This window comes from Carcharodon carcharias, chromosome 3 (assembly GCF_017639515.1).
Source record: "Carcharodon carcharias isolate sCarCar2 chromosome 3, sCarCar2.pri, whole genome shotgun sequence".
NCBI classification, from domain to species: Eukaryota; Metazoa; Chordata; class Chondrichthyes; order Lamniformes; family Lamnidae; genus Carcharodon; species Carcharodon carcharias.
In genome coordinates, this window is record NC_054469.1 from 93683964 (window position 1) to 93708988 (window position 25025).

At 44.5% G+C, this 25025-nt stretch overlaps 1 protein-coding gene across 8 annotated transcripts in view; it reads right to left on the reverse strand.

Annotated features, from left to right (window-relative positions):
• LOC121276097 (tensin-3-like) overlaps positions 1-25025 on the reverse strand; it is a 488964-nt gene that overhangs the window by 19304 nt on the left and 444635 nt on the right. For 6 of the 8 annotated variants that reach the window (XM_041184035.1, XM_041184034.1, XM_041184038.1 and 3 more), the window contains one exon: positions 10951-11155. In XM_041184035.1, coding sequence (XP_041039969.1) covers positions 10951-11155 — 205 coding nt within the window. The remainder of the gene's footprint in view (positions 1-10950; positions 11156-25025) is intronic. The other 2 variants (XM_041184037.1, XM_041184036.1) reach the window with 1 other exon arrangement.

Consider the following 25025-nt stretch of genomic DNA (forward strand, 5'->3'; position numbering starts at 1 on the left):
TGACAGAGAGGACTGGAATAGATTTAAGAGAGAGAAAGAGATTAACTGAAAATGAACCAGGGTCCAAATTTAAAACTACGTAAATATAAGGTCTAAATCCTGTAATTTTTTTGTGGGCAGTTTTTTCCTTTTGTTTGATGGGTGCGATGAGGTTTTTTTGCAGGCATTTTGTGGGTTCTATTTTGGAGTGTGGGAAGGAAGCGCAATGTATCTGTTTTTCTGTTGTGCTATGTGAAACTGCGGAACGTGACTGCTGTTACAATGTACTTCATTTACCCTGTGTTTTAGGAGCTCCACCCAGCACATGCAAGAAGAAAACCTTCCTACTTTTATGTGTGCTTATGTGGAGAGAAGGATGGCCTATGCACCATGGCTGCCTTTGCTTTGCGGTGTAAATTGCTGTGGGGAGAGGTTATGTGGCTGTTGTCCAACATAGGATATATAAGGGAAGCTCCAGAGACTCTCTTGCCACAATTTTTTTCAGAAGAGCTATGGGAACTCCATGAATATGTTATAAAGGTATTTATTTATGCTGTTCTTCCAACGCTTCTGTGGCTCTTCCATCAAATTTACGATGGACGAGTTGAAGAACGCCCAGAAAATTCACCCCCATTATGTTAACATTTTGCATACCAAGCACTTTATTGAAAGAAAAAGAAAAGGTTACAGAAATTGTTCTGAAAGGAAAGCTAAAATGTAAAGAAACAAAGAGGAGCAAAATAAAAGAATGCTCTTTACTCTGGCAGAAAGAATGGGCATAAAGAAATGAAGCACACGCACATTTTCAAACTAGCCATTCCACCATTTTGCTGCTTGAAAAAGTGATACCCATTTGGGCAGTGTCATCTGCCATTTTATTTTACAGAAATCCTGGTGACAGCACTGAAGGAGCTCTTGGTCAACTCACCAGATTGTATCTCACCTTGGCAGCGAAGCCTATATTTTCGAGTCAGTGTTGTCAAATATGTGAGCACAAATTGCCCGACTCCGATCAGAAAAGCAAGTAAAGATCTGTAACTCTGGATCTCTGCCAACTGTTTTTCACACATCATTTCCTGTGGGCTAGGAATGCTGTTATTGGCAGTGTCTGCTCGAACAAATGGGAGCTTTATTTGAATATTAATTTAGGGCACAGCATCTTGCATGCCATTCCCTAACCTTCAATGACCTTTCTAAATCCTGCACATTTCATAATTACCTTTACTTGGCAACCATATGAGGAGTCATGGAAAGGACACAGTAATAATGAAGCAGTGTCTTGATATATCAGGCATGTTTGAGCTTTTGCATTTTTCAGGTTCCTTAGAAACTGAAGTATCAATGAACTCAGGAAAATATTATACTCGGAAGACCTTTTCAGGTCAAGCATACAGAACAAAGAAATGCTAGGTTGCTTAGGTGGTATGATGACACTGGTGATTAATTCTATGCTCCCTAGATAGTAATTCAGACAGCAAATAAAGTAGGCAGAAACAAACAAGAGCAAGAGCACATAAGAGCTAAAAAGATTAGAAAGACAGTCAGGCAAAGAATGTGTCCCAGCCATGCTCTTGCCTTCAGCACAAAGCCATGAAACATACCACTCATATCCATGTAAACTAAGTGCTTCCATAGTTGCATCAGCAGGTCTGTGCCAAAACCCACTGAAAGCTTTAAACGTTGTACAAGATACAATGTACACTCATGATTGACGATGCTCATGACCAAGGCCAGACATACTTTTCACCTAAACACTATTAAAAATTTGCCTCTGGAATCCTCAAATAAACAAAGACATGGATTTTGTATTAAGAATAACAGCGAGATAAACAGGACCCACCATTACTATGGAGTTAATTGGAAGGCAATCTCTGGAGTTCATATAACACCGAAATCACCATCCAATTTATCCTGCTACTCCACAAGCCTCTTTGCACTGGTATCTTGCTGATGGACTCGCCATTGAAATGTGTGTAAGGACATGAAGTTATGGTACACACCAGAAAAAGTTAGAGCTGATGCATTCAAGTATAAGTGAATATTTTAACGATATAAAGCCCTAATTACTGTGAAAACCTCTCTGGTACTGAAAATTTAATTTTACAATTATGGAAACTCATTCTTTCAGAACATAATTGATGTTGGAGATTTAAATTGTTTGAATGACTCTTTGTATCTCTCTCTCTTATAATCCTATCTTTTTCTTTATTTCATGTTCTCTATATAATTTCAAAATGAATTTGATATTCCAATTTATACTTTCTCAGACGCTGTGTGCTTCGGTGAGGGTTTGTTAATGTTGATTGATTGAAGATCCTCAACGTTGTGTGTCCCATTCTCACATGCCACAGGCCACCACACCCCAACCCCATAGATGACATTGTGCTGTAAATTATCTTTAGGAACTATGAAGTGCCACTCAAAAGCCTCTCTGTCTCCCTCTCTCTCTCCACTGCCACTCAAAAGCCTTCCAAAAAATCTTTAGGGAGTCTTTTTTTAATTCATTCATGGGATGTGGGGGTTGCTGCCAAGGACAGCATTTATAACCCATCTCTAATTGCCATGGAGAAGTTTGTGGTAAACTGCCTTGTGGAACTGCTGCAGTCCGTGTAGGGTTGGTACGTCCACAATGCTAACTGTGATGAGCAGTAAGTGCATGCCTTCATTGCTGGCCGCAAAATCTGGGCCAAGGTGCTAAAGCCTTCCAGAGGACGTAGATTATTTTTATTTATTCACAAAAAGTGGGCTTCATTGGCAAAGCCACCTTCCTGACAACTGAGTGATTTCCCAGGTCATTTTAGAGGGCAATTAAGAGTCAACCTCATTGCTGCGAATCTGAAGTTACATATAGATCAGTCTGGGTACAGATGGCAAATTTCATTTCCTAAAGAACAGTAGTGAACCAGAAATAAAAGCAAAAAACTGCGGATATTGGAAATTCAAAACAAAAACAAAAATACCTGGAAAAACTCAGCAGGTCTGGCAGCATCAGTGGAGAGGAGAAGGGTCATTTGGACTCGAAACATTAACTGTACTCCTCTCCACAGATGCTGCCAGACCTGTTGAGTTTTTCCAGGTATTTTTGTTTTAGTAGTGAACCAGATGTGTTTTAACCACAAATCCAGTAGTCTCTCGTGTATCATTACTGCTACCAGCTTTTTATTGCAGATTTATTTAATTAACTAAACTACAATTCTCCAGCTGCTGTAATGGGATTTGAATGCATATCACCCCATTGTTCGTCCAGACCCCTCTAGTTTACTTGAACTATAGCATAACTATTACACTACCATCTCTGACTTGCTAGAATAGTACCAGAAATGCAGGACTTCAGTTACATAAAGAGAAAGGGGGAGCTGGATTGTTCTTTTCAGAGCAGAGAAAGTTAAAGGGGAATTTGATAGAGGTGTTCAAAATATGGAATGGTGCTGATTAAGTAAATAGGGAAAAATATGCCGGAATGTTCCAGCCCCATTGACATTGTGTGCCATGGCGGGTGAGGGGGCACAATATGGTGAGAAGACCAAGAAATGGTATCATGCTGTCGCTCCAACTTTCAAAAGCGGGCCGCAATTCCCACTACTGCATGCCGGGAACCTAATTTCAATGCATCAGCATCTCAGTATAAGTCCTGCTCACAGAAATCATTCCCCATTGCTGGGTCATCTGGGAACATGCCAACTTGTTTCACAACTGTATATAAGCGACGTGCACCTGGTGAGCTGCACTTCGCTCAGGACTTCAAGGTTCGTTTACCGACCTTTGCTTCAGTCAGCACTCGCAGCCATCAGCGCCAGTCTTCACAGACAGCACCACGTCTCTTTTAGGGGGCTCATGGACAGGACTCTACCTACCAGACCAGCTGTAAGACAGGGGTGGCTTTTCAACGGCTGCAGCGCAAGGCCTTGTTAGGGGAAGGGGGAGAAGTGGCCTCAGGCAAGAGAAGAGGCTGCAGGGCAAGGGCTGTACTGGGGAAGGAGGGTATCCCATGGTGTGTGTGGGGGCACATGTTGATCTGTGCAAGTGGCCTCAAGATGGTAAGGGCTGAGGAGGCAGACTCCAGCGGAGATGAGGCCTGATGGAGATGTGAGGGTGTGTGTGAGAGAGTGAGTGGTGGTGTCCCTTGAGCTGGCAGTGAGTGAGATGTGTGATGGCCTTGTGAGTGTGTGAGTTTAGAATGATGAGATGGTCACCCTTACCCTGGCGACATGGATGAGATCATTCATCCGTCTTCTGCACTGGATGGCCAACCTCTTGTGTGCAGCATTGGCACTGACCACCTCTGCCATTGTCTCCCAAGCCGGAGTGGTGAGAGGAATGGGCCTCCTGCGGCCAGTACTGAGGCAGAGGGCATCATGGTGGACCTCCATGATACCTAGGTGGTGTCCCAGGGATATGTCAGTAAATCGGAGGGACAGCAGTCTTCTTGGCTTTTGGGGCCATGTCTTCATCGGAGCAGTCATGGGCTGAAAGCATTGAAAAGTGCACGTGTGGCTGCAGTTTAAATATGGTGTCCTGCATGAGGGAGCAATGAGGTAATGGTGTAGTAGGCAAATTGGAGGCTGCCCGCCAGTGAGACGCCATGTTTCCTGTGGCTGCAATAATTAATGCGCTGGGAATGAGACCATACAGTGCAAAAACCCAATATTGCAGAGAGCAGGTAAAGCGACGGTTTTCCCGCCCACTACTGCACTTTGTGCAAATCTGGGAAGATTCCACCCACAGGGGAGAATTTTGCCGTTGGCGAGCTGGGGGCGGGGCCCGCTCATTGACGTGAAAATAACATGGGATAATGTCGGGTGGAACCATTTAAATGTTCAGGAAGGCGAGGGGACATTGACAGGGTAGTTAGCCCAATTAAAGGCCCTGCCCGTCCAACCTTAAGGTTGGCGGGCAGGCCAGGAGCCCCAGCAGGCTTCTGAAAAAACATGAAACCTCATCCACCGGCGGGATGAGGTTTCATGTCGGTTTTAAAAAACTTTAATAAAGTTTCTGTGCAATTTATTAACATGTCCCATCGCGAATGACCAGCAAAAATAACCAGATGCGACATGGGGAAGCGTTCTTTTGTACAGCACAGTGAGTTGTTATGGAAGGCCCTATCTGAAAGGCTGGTGGAAGCAGTTTCAATAGAAACTTTCAAAACAAATTGGATAAATACTGGAAAGGGAAGAGTTTGCCGGGATATGGGGAAAGATTACAGTGATGGAACTAATTGGATAGCTTTTTCAAAAACTGGCACAGGAACAATGAACTGATTGGGTTACTTCTGTACACAATCATTCTATGGGCAGAATTTTCTGCCTGTCGGGCGGGCCATATGGGAGTGGGCACGGACCCCTTGATCGGGTCCACAGGGCCATTTTACGTGGCTGGGTAAATTAAGGCCCGCCCACTGTGAATCGCGGTTCCCGAGGGCAGCAGCGGGACTGCAATGACCATTGGGTCCAATGGTGACCTGGTGACCTGTTTTAAAAAGCTGCTGCACCCTTTCAAAGGCTGTGAAACACGGCTACTGGAAGGGCTCCCCAGAGCGCTGCTGCTGAGCAGGCCAGGCAGGAGGGTAGGGCAGGGGGGCACCGTGTCCCTCGTTTTTCTGACGATTGCCTTGCTGCCCTCCTCGAGGAGGTGGCAGCACGGCGGGAGGTCCTCGTACCCCAGGATGGGAGGAGGAGGCCCCCCGGACAAGACCAAATGTGCCTGGGAGATGGCTGAGATAGTGAGCTCCCACGATGTGGTGCGACGCACCTGGATCCAATGCTGCAAGCGCTTCAACCACCTGTTGCGCTTGGGAAGGGAGAGTACCATGTTGGCACAGGTCACTTAACCTAGTAGGTAGGCTTTAACCCCTGGTGCACCCACCGCCCACGCCCCCCCAAGTCTGAGTGTAATGACTGCACTGAATCATTGATAGCATGTCTTCTTTGCTGAGTGGGCCAGTAGATATTACCCATGATGAGGTCACCCTGAGAGGGTGGTGAAGAGATGGGTTCTACACCCGCAGCATTTGGTACATTGAGGCCCACATTACTGTTCTGGGAGCAACCTGGAGGAGCTGCCCCTAGGCGCAGAGCTGGGACTCGAGGACATGTCCAAGTCAGGGTGATGACATGCTGGGAGGGAAGCTTCAAGGTGGCGTGGCACCGATCGACCTGCTGTCCTCTGTGCTCCATGTGCTTGCGTCTCCTTGCTATGGAAGCTGAGGCCTTGTGGTGTCTAATGTGACATAGGCAGCATTTGCCCAGTGGGGGGGTGCGGGGAGTGACAGGCCTAGCATCTTTGTGTGATTGTTCGGCAGCTGCGGGGTGAGGAGGCTCTGGAGCCCTGCAATGTCCCACTCTGGTTGGGGTGGGCCGTGCGCAAAGAGAGTCCAGGTACAAGTAGCACTAATCAATGCTCTTCCCTCTTTTTCAGGGGAAGAATGCACAGAATGCAGTCGAGCTGGTGAGGACTGGTGGAGGGCTGGCCGAGGTGGCAATGCTTAGCCAGTTCAAGCAGGAGGCCCCAGATCTCGAGAGGCACCATGCGCCCAGGTCCACCAGTGTCGGTGAGGCTGGGGTGCCACGGGCAGGTATGTTTGCCCAGCCCATGAGGTCACCATTGTTCTCCCAACAGCCATGGCACTGCTGAATGCTCAGTGAGTGAAGTTTACAACATTGCTTGTCCATTGCTTATGCAGCATAATGATCCGGGGAACAGGGATGTACTTTGTCATTGTCTCCACGTTAACTAATCAAATGTCCTTGTTCTTCCTTTCAGCAACAGCAGAGCAGGGCAGGGAGGAGGAGCAGCAGGGACCCCCTCTCACACCTGAGGACCCTGAAGTCTCGGACTTACCAGCGTCACACCATCACTGCCAGGCAGGCACCAGTGCAGATACTAGCACCTTGGTGGGAATTAGAACATTGGCTAGTGTCCCGGGGCACAGCGGTGAGGGCACTTCACAGTCGCTGGAGGAGCTGGCAGAGACAGAGAGTGCCCATGGTGCTAGTAGTCGGAGTACTGCAGGAGACCAGGCACATGCTCAGTTGGTGGCTGATGATGTGCCTCTGGATTCATCCGCGACGCAGCAAACGCAGGAAATGCAATCGGGTACGTGGGAGCATCTGGGGGAGATACATGAGACTATGCTTGGCTTGGTGTCCGTGGTGGAGGAGTCTACATGGGCTATCGCTGATGCAATGAGTCTCATGGCCGAGTGCCATGCACCGTCCATGGAGAGAGTGGCAACTCTCATGGAGAGGCTCCTCCAGGAGACCCATCAGGGCTTCCCGGGGATGAACTCAGACCAGCAAGTCCTCACATCGGCATTGACCTCAGCTGGTCAGTGCTAGTGTGGGAGATGGTCTGGGCACCAAGTTTCCCAGCTGGGTGCCCATCTTTCTACGATGAGCAGGGAGGTCTGATGTGACCTCAAGTCGGTACAGTAGCTGCCTGTCATCTCTGTGGGCTGCTCTCAGGGCACTCCGGATGAGGGCAGCAGCTCCTCTGCGCCTCTGCCAGTGACCGTTGCATCTGATGAGGCTGTGACAACTGGGGAGATGCCAGCTGTGGAACTGGCAGATCCCTCCCAGGCGGGGCCAGCACAGGCTCCAGGCTCCACGGGCTAGAGGATGATCGCCAAGGCCATCGAGGCCAACAGGACAGCAGAGTGAGCAGGCTGGCTCAGGTGCCACTCTGAGCGATGGGGCAGCACCAAGACATAGCACCTGGAAAATGTAAACATAAAGCACCTTAGGCACACCACCGGTTTATCCCTGTTGTTTTTGTGTTGGCCCGAGATGAGGTCTTTATGAGTTGGTGTGATGTTTAACACCTTTGTCATTTTACTTTTTTAAGTTCTTTTTGTTATAATATTAAATTCAGACATGTCACCAAGGCTGAGGGTACCTCTTTTCTTCTGCAAGTGGATAGTTACCAATAATGTTATGAGTGATTTGTGGGACATTCAGCTTTGTTAACAAAGCCCTTAGTTAATGTTCCTATCCAGGCAGATTTTGCACTCTGGCATCAAGTATGGAGCCTGAAGCACAGGCTTGTCTTGGAGGTCCATCTATGTTGTGCTGGCTGAAGATTCATTGGATTAAAGTCTCCTGGGTGTCCCTGCCTCTCTGGAGTATGCCTGGGTCAGCATCAACCCCCTCAGCATTTCCCTGTGCGTGCTCATCCTCGGACTCACTGCCGGACTCATCGTGTGCAGCCACGGCCACTGCGTCTACATCTTCATCGTCCACAGCGTCCCCCCTTACCAGCACAAGATTGTGGAGAGCGCACCATGAAACCATTATCAGAGGCACACAAAGTGGGGAGTACTGGAGCGTGCCCACTGAGTGACCAGGCATCGGACACACATTTTGAGAAGGCCAATGGCTCTCTCCACCACAGCCCATGTGGAGGCGTGGCTCCGACTGTACTGCTGCTCAACTTCCGTTCTGAGGGGATAGCTCTTGTCGCCCAGCAGCCATCCATCCAGCCGAGCTGGAGCACTGAAGAGCCCCGGCACCTGGGAGTGTCTGAGGATGTAGGCGTCGTGGGAGCTGCCTGGGTATCTTGCACAGACTTGTAGAATCAGCATCCTGTGGTCACACACTATCTGCACGTTCATGGAGTGGAAGCCCTTCCTGTTGACCTAGGCACCGAGCTCACCTACTGGCTCCTTGATGGCCACATGTGTGCAGTCTATTGCAGTCTGGACGTGGGGGAAGCCAGCAATCACTGCGAAGCCTCTGGCTCGCTGTGTGTGGCTTGCCTGATCTCAACGGTAGTGGATGAAGGTCAATGCACGCCTGAACAGAGCGTCTGTAACCTGCTTCACACAAGTGTGGACAGCTGATTGGGAGACATTGCAAAGATCACCCACCGAGCCCTAGAAGGAGCCAGAGGCATAGAAGCTGAGGGCTGCTGTGACCTTTACAGCCACTGGCAATGGGGTGTCCACCCACACAGTTAGAGGAGATCTCAGGCCCAATCATCTGACAGATACAGTTGACTGTCTCCCTTGAGAGACGGAGCCTCCTTCGGCACTGCACCTCCGACATATTGAGGTAGCTGCTTCGCCACCTGTAAACCCTGGCAGCAGGATAGTGGTGTCTTCTGCAGCCCCTTCTGCCCCTTGTGCCTGTGCCTGTCCTCCCAGAGGTGGCTCCCCTGGAGGCTGAATGTGCACTCCTGGCCTCCTCCCCCTTCTAGCCCTCCCTTCCTCCTCAGAGGAGGTGCCTCCAGTGGGGAGTTCAACTCCCATTCCCAGGCTAAGGGAAGGATTCCTGAAAGCTGCAGGCCCAAAAAAGATTCCTCACTGCAGAGTGCTGACCTGAAGGTTGAGAGTCCAGGCCAAGCAGCTGGTATGCGTTTTGAAATATTGCAGATCTCACAGGCAAGCATCAGTAACTCTGAAAAAAATCAATATTTGACAGTGCACACTCATGACCCCACTAAGCCCTATTATCCCGCCCGTGGATGAGGTTTATACAAATGTGTCCTACCTGTTTGCCCGCTGCGCCCGTGCGCTGACCCAAAGATTGCATGGGCGGCGAAAAATCGCTGTCAATTGGCGCCTCAAGGGCCTTAAGTGGCCCATTAATTATATGCGGGCGCACATCGGATATCACTGCGCACCCACCCAATGCAATAACGCGATGGCACGTGGCGATGCAGCAATGCTCGCCCGACCTCACATGTCATTTTATGCGTCGGCGTGCAGGTCCCAGCCCCACACGCCAACGAGAAAATTCTGCCCTGTGAAATATAGACAGTTAGATTAACTACTAGCACATGTGATATTCTGTTTGAATGATCAAATCAAGAAATGTAGACTTCATGTGTTTTTTTATTGGTCATTTAATTAAGTTGGCCCCTGATGTTTATGCTGTTAAATCCATTTTTTGGGGACCAGGTTTTCAGCCTGAACTCTCAGTATCAACTGGATCTACAAATCTGCCACTGGTCTGTGACAAATGGATTTAACAACATAAACAGTGGGAGACAGCTTGTCGATGTTGCGATAAAAAATCAACATACAAAGTCTTTTAGCCTCAAAACTTTTGTCATGAGGTCTGCCACAAGGAACCAAAAAAATCAACAAAGTCCTTGAGTTTTATTATGGTGTAGGTACAGGAGACCACCTATGACTGTGCATAATCAAAGCATAACGACAATGTTTTCATCTACACACAAAACTGCAGGCTCCTCACAATTTACTGAGCTAGGCTAAACTCTGTCATGTATGGAGAAGCTGTCATGCAGAAGAAAGCACATTTCCTAATGAATTTAAATTTAGCAGATCTTATTTACCTTCATATTCATATAAATACTAAATTATTAACCCAACTAGCTTGCATTTGGAAGTATGAGCTCCCCATGCTTGTTACATTATTTCTAAAAAAAGGAGGCAACCCTCTTACTACACATTGTCCATCAATGTCTCAACAGTGTAAACACTGGCCTGGTCCAGAGGACTGGATCTTCCTCACAATTGCAGGCAACATAGTAAAAATAAACAGCATTTGAATTTTTTTGGCATATAGTTATATGTATAGGCATATGTAGTGATTGATGAAAATCAAAAATTATAAATTGGAGAAACAGGTCCTTCAACATTTGAGGTGCTAACTTTAAACAAAAATCTGCATCTAAGAAGTAATCTGTTTGATATCAAAACATTTTACTGTATTTGCAAGGCTTGAAAAAAACCCACCCATTAACAAATAATAGGCATCCTCCTGACTTTAGGGACCCCCTGGTTCTGGAGAATGCAGCATCAACAGAAACAACTGCCTAGTGAAATACATCTCCACACGATGAAATTATAAATATTAACTTTTTAAAACCCATATCAATGAAAATGCATCTGATTCCAAATTCATCTTTTATTTGAGTTCTAAAACCACCAATAAATTAATATGCCTATAAACCACACAGAAGTTACATTGCATTCTTACTGACAGCTGTTAACACATGAATATGCACATATACCTGAATGTAGTTTTTAAGATGTCCCACCTGTTTGTCTTGGAGACTTGGCTGTTGGTGGAAACTGAGCACACTGAGCCAAAAGGTCGCTGCAAAGATGGATTAGTCATTGAAGCATCACTGCCGTACAGAATAGGGTTTGTCACCACAGTGCTGTCCGAACGCACTACTGAATGGTTGTTGATGCCTTCCATGTAACTTCGGATTTCTGTGGAGTAAATGTACATTTGGTGTTAGTTTAAATAACTGTGGTCAGTTTTACTGTCAAGTCCAACAGTATTTTATATAATGAAAAGAAATGAGTTGGTTCAAACAGGATCAATGTATGTTAAAGCTGGAATCACAAGTTACTTATAACGCAGCAAGAGGCCAGTTACAAATCAACTCAGGATACACCAGGGCCCTGACCTGTAACCCAGCCAGTTTTCATAGTTTACATTAGGTGATGTCTTTACCCATTAAATTATTGGAGCATGTAACTTGCTGCTTACTTGATGATCAGCTAAGCTTCTATTTCTAAAGCTAATAATTATACATTTTGTTCACTTAATTTAAACAAGTGCAGAATACTTCTCCAGCTATTTGAGATAAATTTCGGATTGCTTTACCAGCTTGTTTGGTATTTATAACATGTCAAAACTATTTACATCAACAATACAATTCACTGCACAAAGTGCTTAACCCATTTTCCAGCTTTTGGTTTCCTCCCAAACAAACGTGAATTCAGAAACAGTTTATGGTTCTGTATATTCTTAGAATGGCCAATATTCTGAATTAGAGTTTTACAAACTTAAATCCTTTTATAAATGGTGCAAGAGAGGAAGAACTTTTTTTTGTTTTCAAAACTGAAAGCCTCATAGAGCACTCAAAGAGTTAACTTACAAAGAGACAGACAGCTACCTGACAAAATCAGCATTAAGAAGTAAAATCATAACGAAAAAGCATTCTCTTGAGCAAAATCTTGCAAACATGTTGACACAAGCACAAAGATGCGATAAAGCTATCTGAAAATCAATGGAACATGAAGACCGCCCAGATTCCTTACATAGCAAGGATAACTTTCTAACATCAGAGACTATTCTCCAAGTGGGTTTGGAAATTGTTCAAACAGGGGCTTGCATAAGCTTGTATGCCTATTTCATATCAATAGCTTACCCTTTTATCTATGAAGATGGCAGATGTGTGCCTGGCTCCAAAAAGATAAAGACACAGGGCAGGGACAATTATTCAGATTACCTGGGACAATATATGGGAAGCATGGATTCATAAATATAAATATAAGTATTATGGGCAAAGGTGTCCCAGTAAATTGTTTTGTTTCCTGGCGTATCCATACTACATATTCCATTTGTTTAGTATGTCTTCCTAGGACCACAAAAAAAATTCCATGGTGCTGGAAAGTGAACAGACTTCTTTCCAAAACTCCCTCCACTGCAGTAAAAGCACTCACTTAATTCCACCCCTTCATAAATTTTAAAAGGGAGGAAAGGACACAGAACTTTCAGTTTTGGAGAAGGTACTAATTTCTAAGCCTGGCTAAATAAAAAAAATGCTTGAAAGCAGCATTCTTTCAAAAACGGGCTCAGTCATTTGGAAGCAAATCTCAAGCATAACTTAACAGTGTTAAGAAACCTTTTTATTACAGGACAATTTGTACAATATGCTGGGACCATGGAATTTGTCTCATTTACATCTACGAGTGGGTCATAAACAGCAGTAGCTTAAGAGAAACATCCATGCATGTGTAATCTTTAGGAATAATTGTGACTTTGATTTTCTGGCTGCAGGCGTTCCCCACTATTGGGAAAAAAATACTAAGATAAAAGCAAAAAACTGCAGATGATGGAAATCCAAAACAAAAGCAAAAATACCTGGAAAAACTCAGTAGGTCTGAGAGCATCTGCAGAGAGGAATACAGTTGATGTTTCGAGCCCGTATGACTCTTCAACAGAACAAAAAATACTGCTGGCTTCAAGTGAAATATTCAACCTGCCTACAGCTGGAAAAGGATGCTGACCAGGACTGCTGGCAATAACCATTTATATTTGGTATCACTGACACGGTAAATAACAAAGGAGTTCAGGAAATCAGCAACCAAGTGGTTATTGACACTTTCATGGAATCACAGAATTGCATGGTGCAGGAGGAGGCCATTCAACCCATCGTGTCTGCATCAGCCCTCCAAATGAGCATTATGATTCTGTGCCATTCCCCTGCCTTTTCCCCGTAACCCTGCATATGGTTTCTATTTAAATAATCATCTAATGTTCCCGAGTGCATTCCAGGTCCGAACCACTCTGTGTGAAATTTTTTTTTCTCATATTGCATTTGTTTCTTTTGCAAATCACGTTAAATCTGAGCCCTCTCGTTCTCAACCCTTTTATAAGCAGGAACAGTTTCTCTCTATCTACTCTGTCCAGCCCCCTCATGATTTTGAGTACCTATCAAATCTCGTCTTAGCCTTCTTCTCTCCAAGGAGAACAGTCCCAGCTCTCCAATCTATCTTCATAACTGAAGTTTCTCATCCCTGGAGCCATTCATGTAAACCTCTTCTGCACTGTCTCTAATGCATTCACATCCTTCCTAAATTGTGGTGCCCAAAACTGGACCGCAATACTCCAGCTGAGGTCTAACTAGCGTCATATACAGGTTCAGCATAACTTCCTCGCTCTTGTGCTCTATGCCCCTATTAATAAAACCTAAGATAGTGTATGCTTTGTTAAATGCTCTCTCCATCTGTCCTGCCACCTTTAATGACATGCACTATTTGAATCATATCTCTTTAAACAGAATTTTATTTTTTAAAAATATGGAAGGACATTGCATTATTTGGACACTGGAGGCTGCCCAAGAGTTTTTTGTAAAAGGGTCATAAGTTGACCTTGGAACTATCAACAAGCAGGCCTCTTCCAAGAAACTACCTGAGCTACCGGTACTTGAGGGGGAGTTGTTTGATTGTTTTGAACTGCAAAGCCGTTAATTAATCAAAAACTGGAAGACAAAAAGGCAATTGTATGGCAGAGGCAAACCTTAAGTTAAAGCCTGTGGTTTTGCTTTCGGTCTTGTTGGGGAGATGCTGAGAACAGAAGGCTGTCCTGACTAGCTTGCTCTCTCTCCCTCTCTGCTTTGTGAAATGGTGTGTTGTGCTCGACCTGTAGCCAGATAATCCTCATCTAAGTGTAGTTTGTCTGCATAATTTTGAATTTGCTAGCTGAGACAGGAAGAACTGGTCCAGCTATACTCTCCTCCACACTGAAGCATCATTGGTGAACTTCCCGACATCTACTGGTCTTAGCAGTATGTCTTCATCCGAGGGAATTTCAGACCGACAGATCGAACCTCCATGAGCTTTTATCTTTTTCTTTCTAAGGAAGTTTTTTTCCCCATCTGCCTGACTCTGCAGAGGCTTCCTTTGTGTCTTTTGTTTGTTTGTGTATGTGTGTGCGCTAGGGAAGTTTAAAAGGATTAGTTAGTTACACTTCCAAATTACAATGTGTGTTAAATCAGTTCTTGAAATTTGTTTTAAAGGAGTTTTGTTTTATAATACATTAATCATTCTGAGTTTTTTGAAAGAAGCCTAGTCAGAGCCTCTTTTCTTCTGGGTACTAGAAGTATAGGTAAACAATTAGCTATTTTGATGAGAAAATTGAACATTTAAATTAATGGTATGGCCTGTGGAGTAGTGGGGCTTGGGGAAATCATGTTTAACCAACTTACTGGAGTCCTTTGAGGAAGTGACATGTGCTGTGGATAAAGGGGAACCAGTGGACCAACTGTACTTAGATTTCCAGAAGGCAATTGATAAAGTGCCACATGAATGGTTATTGTGGAAAATAAAAGCTCATGGTATGGGGTAACATATTGGCATGTATAGAAGATTGGCCAGCTAACAAGAAGCAGACAGAAGGCATAAATGGGTCTTTATCAGGTTGGTAAGATGTAACGAGCGGTGTGCCACAGGGATCAGTGCTGGAGCCTCAACTGTTTACAATTTATATAAACGTGGGTGAAGGGATGAATGGGATGGTTGCCAAGTTTGCTGATGTCACAAAGGTAGGTAGGAAAGTAAGTTGTGAAGAGGACATAAGGAGGCTACAAAAAGATATAGAGAGGTTAAGTGACTGGGCAAAGATCTGGCAAATGGAGTAAAATGTGGGAAATGTGAAATTGTCCATTTTGGCAGTAAGAATAAATGGGAAGTTTATTATCTAAATGGTGAGAGATTGCAGAGCTTTGAAAAGCAAAAGCATCTGGGTGACTTAGTGCATGAATCGCAAGAAGCTATTGTGCAGGCACAGCAAGTAATTAGGAAAGCTAATTGAATGTTATCATTTATTGCAAGGGGAATTGAATACAAAAATAGGGAGGTCATGCTTCAGTTACACAGGGCACTAGTGAGGCTACATCTGGAGTACTGTGTATAGTATTGGTCACTTTATTTAAGGAATGATGTAAATGCGTTGGAAGCAGTTCAGAGACAATTTACCAGACTAACACCTGGAATGGGTGGGTTGTCTTATGAGGAAAGATTGGACAGACTAAGCTTGTATCTGCTGGAGTTTAGAAGAGTAAGAGGCAACTTGATTGAACTATGTAAGATCCTGAGAAGTCTCAACAGGGTGGATGTGGAGAGGATATTTCCTCTTCTAGGAAAATCTAGAACTAGGGGTCACTTTAAAAATAAGGGGTTGCCATTTAAAATGGAGATGAGGCAATTTTTTTTCTCTCAGATGGTCATTCTCCCTTCCTGAAAAGGTGGTGGAAGTAGAGTCTTTGAATATTTTTAAGGCAGAGGTGGATAGGTTCTTGGTAAGCAAGGGGTGATAGGTTATCAGGTGCAGATTTGAGGTTACTATCAGATCAGCCATGGCCTTACAAAATGGCAGAGCAGGCTCAAGGGGTTGAATGGCCTACTGCTGCTCCTTGTTTGTATGTTTGTATTCTCGCATTCCTCCCATCCCGGTCATAACAGCACATGTAAACCCAGGTCCCTCTGCTCCTGAACACCCTTCAGAATTGTACCCTTAATTTATATTGTCTCTGTTGTACGCCTTATTTTATATTGTCTATATTTGTCTCTACCTTCAGCAGATACTTTTTTTGCCTTCTGTATCATGGAGCTGCAGCCAATTTTGGGTATCACTATAGTATAAATACAATCTTACTCCCACTGTGTTAATTGCCATGCCCATCAGAAGATCAATTAAAACATTTGAGTTACTTACACTTTTTCCTGAATGCACTATTTTAAAAAGTTTTGTGAAAGTGGAGGAGGATCCCCAACAACATACTGCTAAACAGTTTCCAGTAACGACTGGGCTACAAATAACATGTAACTGTCTATTTCTTGATACTTCATTTATAATGTTAATGCAGCCTGAGGTTAGACTCAGAGCCCAGCCCAACACCAAAGGGAGGTGGAACAAGACTCTGGGGGAGAAAATCTGCCTCTGCTTTATCTTTGATTTACTCTGCACAAACTTTGCAGCAATGTGACGCTCAACTTGTAGTGTGAATTCAACGTAACAGGTATATGACAATAATGAGCACAATGCAATCATTAAAAGCACGACAGGCATTGAAAGGCAATTACCATGCACTATTTAAATTTATGTGCATTTGCAGCAATACTGGGAGGGAATGCTTGTTTAAGAAGTATCACCATGCAAATGACAGGAATGTGGTCACTCAAGAAGATTAATGACTGCAGTTGGAAAACATGTAATTTAAGTGTATATACACAGCTGCTCCTGTGAATAACTTTTTTTAAAAAAAATCTCTGCTAATATTTCTTATGTGGATCAGTATATACTGAAAATCTTCAAATCAAGACAGGAAACATCGTTAAATAGCAAAATACAAATATAGAAAAAGCAATATGTCAAACTACAAACATTTGACTGCCCAATGTAATTTCTCAAATGCATAAAGAATCTCACAATGTTTGATTAATACAGTTTTATGGTCAAAATGTATATGTCCCAAGTGGAAGTCAATCCACCACCATCATCTCAAGGTAACAAGACATGGGCTATGAATGTGGCTTTGCCTACATCCTTAAAACAATTGAAAAATATTAGATAGGAATGTCTGTGCTGATGTTCATCATCTTTGTTGAATACTATTTAGCAAGATTATGGGCCAAATCTTCTGGTCAGCATGTGGGGGTGAGCCCGACACACTGACATGTAAAATGACACATGATGACGTTGGGCGTGCGCCCTCGCAGAGTGGTGGGAAGCAGTGAGCAGGAGGGTCGGGAGCGATAAGTGGTGAGTGGAGGGTTGAGACAGACAAGTGAAGAGTGGAAGCTTGGGAGAGGTGGCGAGTAGAGAGATCAGGGGTGGGGGGAATGAAGGAGCAAGTGGGAGGGTTAGGGAGAGTGAGGCTGCAAGCCGGAGGGTTGGGAGGAGCAAGTGGTTAGAGGGTGGATTGGGGAGGCAAGCAGTGATTGGGTGGGTTGGGGCAGCAAGTGGGTGGGTTGGGGAGGGAAGCGGCGAGCGAGTGGGTCGTGGCGTCATTTCGATATTTTGTTCATTGGGCATGTGCCAGAGGTGGCTGCATGCCCGCCGAACTGTCAATGGCTTACTAAGGCCATTAAAAAAGTAATTACACTTGTTAAGAACGCTGCTCGTCCAACCTTAAGGTTAGCGGGCAGGCGAAGAGCCCAAGCAGCCTTTGCATTTTTCAGGAAACCTCATCCATGGGCATAAGCTTTTATAAAATAAATAAATTTTACTTACTTCACAAACACTGTCACGTGAGCGGATATATTTGAATAAATTTTCACATTATTAATGAAAAATTTTCCTCAACCATTCAATCTCTCCGAGGCAGCTCCGTGCCTCAGGGAGATTTCTGCGCTCTTTCCCTTGCATGCGCGAAAGAGCGCAGGCCCCGACTCTCCCTCCCCCCCCCACCCACACAGGTAGCGCTGAGCGCTACAGGCTGTGCGTTACACTGGGTGGGCCCTCATTGGCCCACCCAGTGTAAAATGGCGGCACGCAGCTGATCGCAAGTGGCGATTGGCTCCGTGCCTACTCCCGTCCACCACAGGAAAAACTCTCCCCTATAAAGAATATGTTTAACAAGCAGTAAGGTGATAATGGTCTTGAAATAATCCACCAATGGACTTCTGACTCAAATATCTATAAACTGATTCTTGCACTTCTCTTCTTCCCATTCATTTTTTCCCTCTTCCATGTCATCACCATTACTAACCACTAACTGGAAAAATTATAAAACAAAATGTTGCTAAATAAGAATTGAGCACATATACACTTTAATGCAGTACAGGTATCCCCCATTTAAAGCCCATTCTAAGGCTGGATTTTCTTTTTCGCAGTTTGTAAATTAGGGAAATTCCCCAAATAGCATTGCCTTTCCATCTTAGTGCAATTAATATCTATACTCAATCATTTTAAAAAACAAATCACCGCTTCACTGGTCGCCCCTCTCCCAAGCCCTCGCAAAGTGGTGGGAAGCCGTGAGGAGGGTCGGGAGGGATAAGCGATGAGTGGAGGGTTGGGCCAGGCAAGTGAAGAGTAGAAGGTTGGGAGAGGTGGTGAGCAGAGAGGTTGGGGTGGGGGAGGGGGAAGCAGCATGTGGGAGGGGTAGGGAGAATGGGGCAGCAAACGGGTGGGTCGGGAAGGGAAGCGGTGAGTGGCTGGGTTGGGGCGGCAAGTGAGTGGGTCGGGAGTAGGAAGGGACAAGCGGGTGGGTCAAGGAAGGGAAGTGGCAAGCGGGTGAGTTAGGGAGATTGAGGTGGCGAGCGGGAGGGTCGGAAGGAGGAAGCAGTGAGTGCGTGGGTTGGGAGAGTGAGGTGGTGAGCGGGAGGGTCGGAAGGAGGAAGCGGCGAGCGAGTGGGTTAGGGAGAGTGAGGTGGCAAGAGGGAGGGTCTGAAGCAGGAAGTGGCGAGTGGATGGGTTAGGGAGAGTGAGGTGGCGAGTGGGAGGATTGGAAAGAGGAAGCGGCAGGTGGGCGAGTTAGGGAGAGTGAGGTGGCGAGTTGGAGGGTCGGAAGGAGGAAGCGGCGAGCCAATGTGGTGATATTGAAAATACTGCCTACTTTAACAGCAAATAGAGCCCCTGGTGATTTACCTTTGGTGTCACCAGTGCTTTGCCCTCATGGGTAGGAATGGAAGACAACAGAAATAGCTGGAAACACTGTGCTCAGGAGTTCAGACAGGATGTGTGGAGAAAGTTTGTCAGACACTGTTTCAGATGTGAGACCCTTCCTCAGGACTGGATTGGCTTTTAAAAACAGCATTAAAAAACAAACAGGACAGGGGAACATAGGAACATGAAAAAAAAGCACACATAGGAAAATTAATAAAACAACATGTGAAGTGCTTCTGTAGGTCCTGATGATCTTTAAATAGCAGGAGTGATAATTAGCAGGAGTCAAAAGGGAACAAAATTAGAAAATAGGAGACGTATATGAAACATTGGGCAGAATTTTCTGGCTGACGGCGGCTGGCGGAGCCCGCATGCCAGCATTTAAAATATTGCGCGCTGACGTCGTGCGAGCGTCCCGATGTCAGCGTGTGGCATCGCCATATTTCAGTCGGTGGGCGCGCTATGCAGTGGGACGTGCGCCCGCCATTAATTAAAGGCCTTGTTAAGGCCCTTAACTTGCCAATTGTCAATGATTTTGAGGGGCCCGTGCGAACATCGGCTCGGCGCACGGGCCCAATGGGCAGGTGAGTGGGTGATTTTTTTTTACCAACCTCATCCAGTGACGGGATGAGGTTTGATAGCAGTTTAAAATCATTTAATAAGGTTTTTGTTTATTTCATTAACATGTCCCATCTTGTGTGACATTTTCACCGGCCTTATTGGCCCGCCCACTTAAAATGGCGGCGGGGCCCATTTCGGCGGCGGCGATCAGCTGCCTGTCCACCCATCAAGGGCAAAATTCTACCCATAGAGTTTGTGAATAGCTAAATGAGATAGATAGAAATAGTAGCATGAAAATGCGGCCAAGTGGAGCAGGACTCCAGTGGAAGTAAACTTGAAGGGTAGAGATCACCCTGTCAGTGGTGTGCTGAAAGGTGACCCAAGTAACAGCCTGTTTTCTCCCTGTCCTTGAAAATGCCAGCAACTATAGCCAGAAAGAAAATGGGAGCTATATCTAATGCCTGAAGTTGCTAAAGTTAAAGTTAAGACCAGAGGGTTGCAAAATGCTGAGTAGAAAGATAAAGAGTAGCTTCTTGTGCTTATGTTAAGCTTCAGTGCGCCAGTGTAGAAAGCCAAAGACAAAGAGTGGGAATGGGGTAAGGAATTGAAACTGCAAGCAGTAGGGAGCTCAGGATCACACTTACACAAAGAGTGAAGGTGTTCAGCAAAACCACCAACTATCCTGCATTATGTTTCCCTGATGCAGAGGAAACAGTGCAGTGAACAGCCAATACAGTTCATTAGGTTGGATGAAGTACAGTACATGTAAATTGCTATCTCACACTGAAAGGGTTTTTGGGGCCCTATGGTTTGAGAGGTGAACAGACATGAATGAACCCACTAAACTGGGTGGCAGAGCTTGCCTGTCTCTGGGGTGTGGGGTAACTTATGTTGCCTCATTTCTATTGCAGTGGTGCCTCTGGAGACAGTTACTGCAATATAAATGGAGCATTATAGAGGAATTTTGTGGAAGGTTGCCAATGACCCAAGCATGTCCTAGCTACCCTCAGGAATGTGCTCAGCTGTTGCTGCTTCAGTATGTGGCCTCAGCATAGCTGCATGTTAAAAAACAGAGCCTTCAATGAGCCTCCAGATCATGTAGAGTATCAATTCACCAGAATAAAGTAACAAAACAAATTTGAAAACAACACAAGCCTTATTTCACTCCTCCAAAAACACTGAACATCTTTTGTTCTAATATATATGGAGATTTTTAAGAAGCACTTCCGGAAATCTCCGGATCCTGCAAACATATGGCAAAGATGTCGGCAAGCAGCCTGCAAATTCAACACTTCTACTATAAATGCATTCCAGTTACAACAGCAATGTATTTAAATTTTCCTCTGTATATTAGCAAACAAAGAGACTTGCATTGCAAGCACAAAGCTCCACTAGATTAATCTGTTCACATTCTAAAGAAAGTGCTTCAGTACCAGCTGTTTACTTGCAGATTGCTAAATGTCTAAGGATTCAGATAGAAACAATAGATATCAGTCTAAAACCACAGTTTACCTACCAACTGAAGTAGTCATGGTGGAAAACTTTCATAAGAGCAGCTATATGATGAATGTGTTGAAACGCTGCAATTTTACTAGAGCCAAAAGAGTATTCTGGCTTGCTGTTTCGTCTGCCAGACTTCAGTTTAAAAGCAACACAGCAGGAACACCACATACAAAAAATGTGACTTCATTCAAGAGATTATCCAGTCTCAGTTTTCCGTTCTTTCTTACTTACAGTCTGTAATAAACCCAGTGCAAAAGCACAACTTCCGCAGAGACTGCAAAGTGGAGAAGGCAGGGCTATGTTCTAAATGAAGATGTTTGATCAGCAACAGCTTAATCCACTCTGCCCATATGGAAAATAATTCAACAATTGTTTCTGCTAAATTTGCTTCCCACAGCAAGCCTGTTCATCCAGTGTATTCATGCTCTAACTGGAGCCTCATTTACATTTAACTTTTAACTTACACAGGAGCTTTGTTTTGCACCCTCCCAATCTGCTTCTGCCAATGAAAAAGTACTAACAAATGTCAAAGGTCAAACTGCCCCTCAGGACAAATACTTTGTGCACATTTTCTTTACTGCCCAAAGGTACACAATCCTTAAGTGCTTCCATTATTAAACTGGCTTTTGTCTAAAAGACATGTACCATGTTGAAATGCAGAATGCAGCTGGTATCATATTTTCAATCATACTGCCTCGCAGCATTTTGTGACCATGGGCAAATGAAGTTTTAAAATCAGTAACAACTGAGTCAAAAATAAAACAAAAAGCGTTCAAGTCACATAACTTGAGCAGCTGAAATATTGTTCGTTTTCAACAGTTGCTACACATCTGTTCAAGCTCAGGAAACCGATGAGAGAATCAGGAAAAAAATTGTTTAAAAACACAATCGACAAGGGCAAGCTTGTAACACAGCTAAACATCCTCGTTACTTTAAAAAGTTAAATTACATCATCCTTCTAATGCAGATCATGAATGAACGTAGACTACCAGTAAAATATTCATGTTCAATCCCTTCCTCCCTTTATCCTTCTTTCCCTAGGTTTGAATGTAAATGATTCCATGGCATTATTTCAAAGAAGAGCAGGGGAGTTATCCCGAGTGTACTGCCAATATTTAATTCTCAATCAACATCACAAAAGCAGACTATCTGGTCATGATTATGTTGCTGTTTGTGGGAGCTTGCTGTGCACAAAACTGGCTGCTGTATTTCCTGCCTCACAACAATGACTACTTATCAAAAGCATTAATTGGCTGTAAAATGCTTGAGAAGTCTGGTGGTCTTTAAAAATGCTACATAAATGCAAGTCTTTCTTTTTTTAAGGTTCTGATCCACTGGAAATAGTCTCAGTATCTCAAGTCTCTCCTTTCATTACCCTGGCGAACCTATGCTATACACGATCTTATGGTCTGAAGGCCCTTACTACATTGGGATGCTCAAAACTGTATTCTATGCCTTGTGCAAATTTGTAAAGTCTTCCTCATGCAGAAGAGGAGAATACTAAACTCAAGACGGGAAAGATTGGGAGAATTAAAAGCACAATCAAAGGTTATGGTGAGGCTCTTGATGCAGTGGAGATTCTGAGGGACAGAACTTTGGAGAGAGAGTTTTGAAGAACCAAAGCATTGTGACTGAAAGATCGGTTACTGATTGCGGAGTTGAAGGAGTAGTCATTCATACTTAATGGAGAATGCAAGTAGGGCCATATGGTGGTGGAAGATGGGGATCATTATACTGCTGTCTATATACAAATTATATTGAGCAATTTTGAAAATGACTACAAAGCCTTAAGACCCTGGCTCTGACTCTAGATTTTCCAGTATTGGTGCATTTCTATCTGAAAGGCTAGAGAAGACTTTTGCAGTGATATGAATGGAAGTAAACAATTTCATTCAAACTTCTGAGATCAGTTTATGCATAGTTCCAAGCACAGATGCGGATAGATGCAGGGAGCAAAGAATTATATAAGTTAAAGTTGAAGGGATGGGATTAATGAAAGTGGAAACAAATAAAAGCCTCTAAAAAGGCTTTAAAGGTGTCTCAAACAATTAGCATCATTTGTTAAGGCTGCAGGAGAGGACACAACTGACAAGCAAAATGCACGCAAAGACGACTCAGGCCGGATTTTCACTCCCTGGTCGGGTGCACAGCATCAGGACATTTTCCAACTCCACAAACCCAACCTGGGAAAGAGAGACCTGGCAGTTGGGATTTTTGCTCTAGGGGGGTGGGGTGGGAGGGTTGTGGACGGAAAGAGAGCTGGGCTAGATTAGAAGTTGGGCACGGCCCCCCAGAACGCTTATAAGCAAAAGTGTAGAGGATACTGGGTGCGGGGGCAGGCTGGCCGCAATTAAGGCTTTCTTGGTGCTCCGGCACTGTGTGAAAGATTGAAAAAACAATAAAACAAAAACCCTCCCTCGCTCCACCCCCACACACACACTCCACATACCCCATTCATGCCACCCATTCCATCTCATGTGCCCCACCCTCCCCAATACACACCGTGGCAACCTAAGACCTTATATCCACCCACCATAGACCCCCATGCCCCCCATTCATTCCCATGGCCCTTTTTAGTCCACATGCCAACCCATGCCCCCCACTCACCACCCTTTGCCCTTACCCTGTCCATGACAACTCACCTAGCTGCCTCCATGGACAAACATAAAGGGGTCATGCTGACAACAAATAGAGTTATGCCTATTGATAACATTACTATTAAAAAACACGGGTTGATTAAAAAGACATTCAATACCATGAAATTGCTTGGACTAATCTCTTATGAAAACAAACGTTACACTTAAGTTCTTAATCGCATCCCTTATGAAAACACACATTTCACAAAGTACTTAATCTCTTAAAAAGACAAACATCTCTATTCTATGATCACTTGGAGCTGTCAACAAAACTGCTCACTTAACAGGCGCTCCATTGTTAGGTTATAAAATCAGACATGAAGCACAAATCCTATAATGATAGTCCTCAGGTTTATGTCAACAGAGTGAAATAGCTAGCATTATTTTTTAAGCTCCAGACATTTTTTTAAATTTAAAGCCCAGCAGAGTTAGATCCTTTGGAAGCCCTGACAGTCCCAATGATCATTGACAATTCCAAAGTGTTTTAGCAGTTCTTTGACAACTTTGATAGTTCTTTGACAGCTTGACAGTTCTTCAACAGCTTTGATAGTTCTTTGATACTTTGTCAGTTCTTTGACAGCTTTAACAGTTCCAATGAGCTTAAGCACTTTTTACAAACATTCATGTCTAATTTTAACGATCCGAAAGGTCACCTGACTTCTCCCCTAAAGGTGTACCAGGACCAGATGCAAAGGGGTTCCTTACTTCTCTAAAAGGGTACCCTGGCTCTCCAAACAAATCCACAAGGTTCATACATGCTCCTACCAGGTCAAACCTGCACACTTCAAGTTTCAGGCACCTATCTCACCAAAATCACGTGAGTGGAAGCAGCTGCTGATTTTGGTGGGCAGCTGTCTCCGTAACCCATGGATGTGCAATTTAGAACCCTTCCCATTTAACCCTCCCCGCCTGCGAAAATGACGGAAGTCGGGTTCAAGGGCAGTACTTCTGGATTCTGATCTCTGTTGGCATTTTTGCACAGATGGAGTATTCAGGCCTCAAAGTCTGCAGTTAAGTGACAGCCAAACATTCAAGCTTCTGTTTAAGGTGTGGGGAGTGCTGCATGAGGTAACTGACAGGATAATTATTCTCTGTGGCCCAATGCACTACCAGACGTCAGCATTGTAGCATGCCTTTAAGGTGATGGAGCTATGTTTCACACAGAGGTGACCTTTACTGTCACCTGGATGTGACGGGCCTTAAGCAACATTGTAGCTGCAGGTGCCCTTGCAACACCTAGCCCAGTTCTACATCTGCCCCT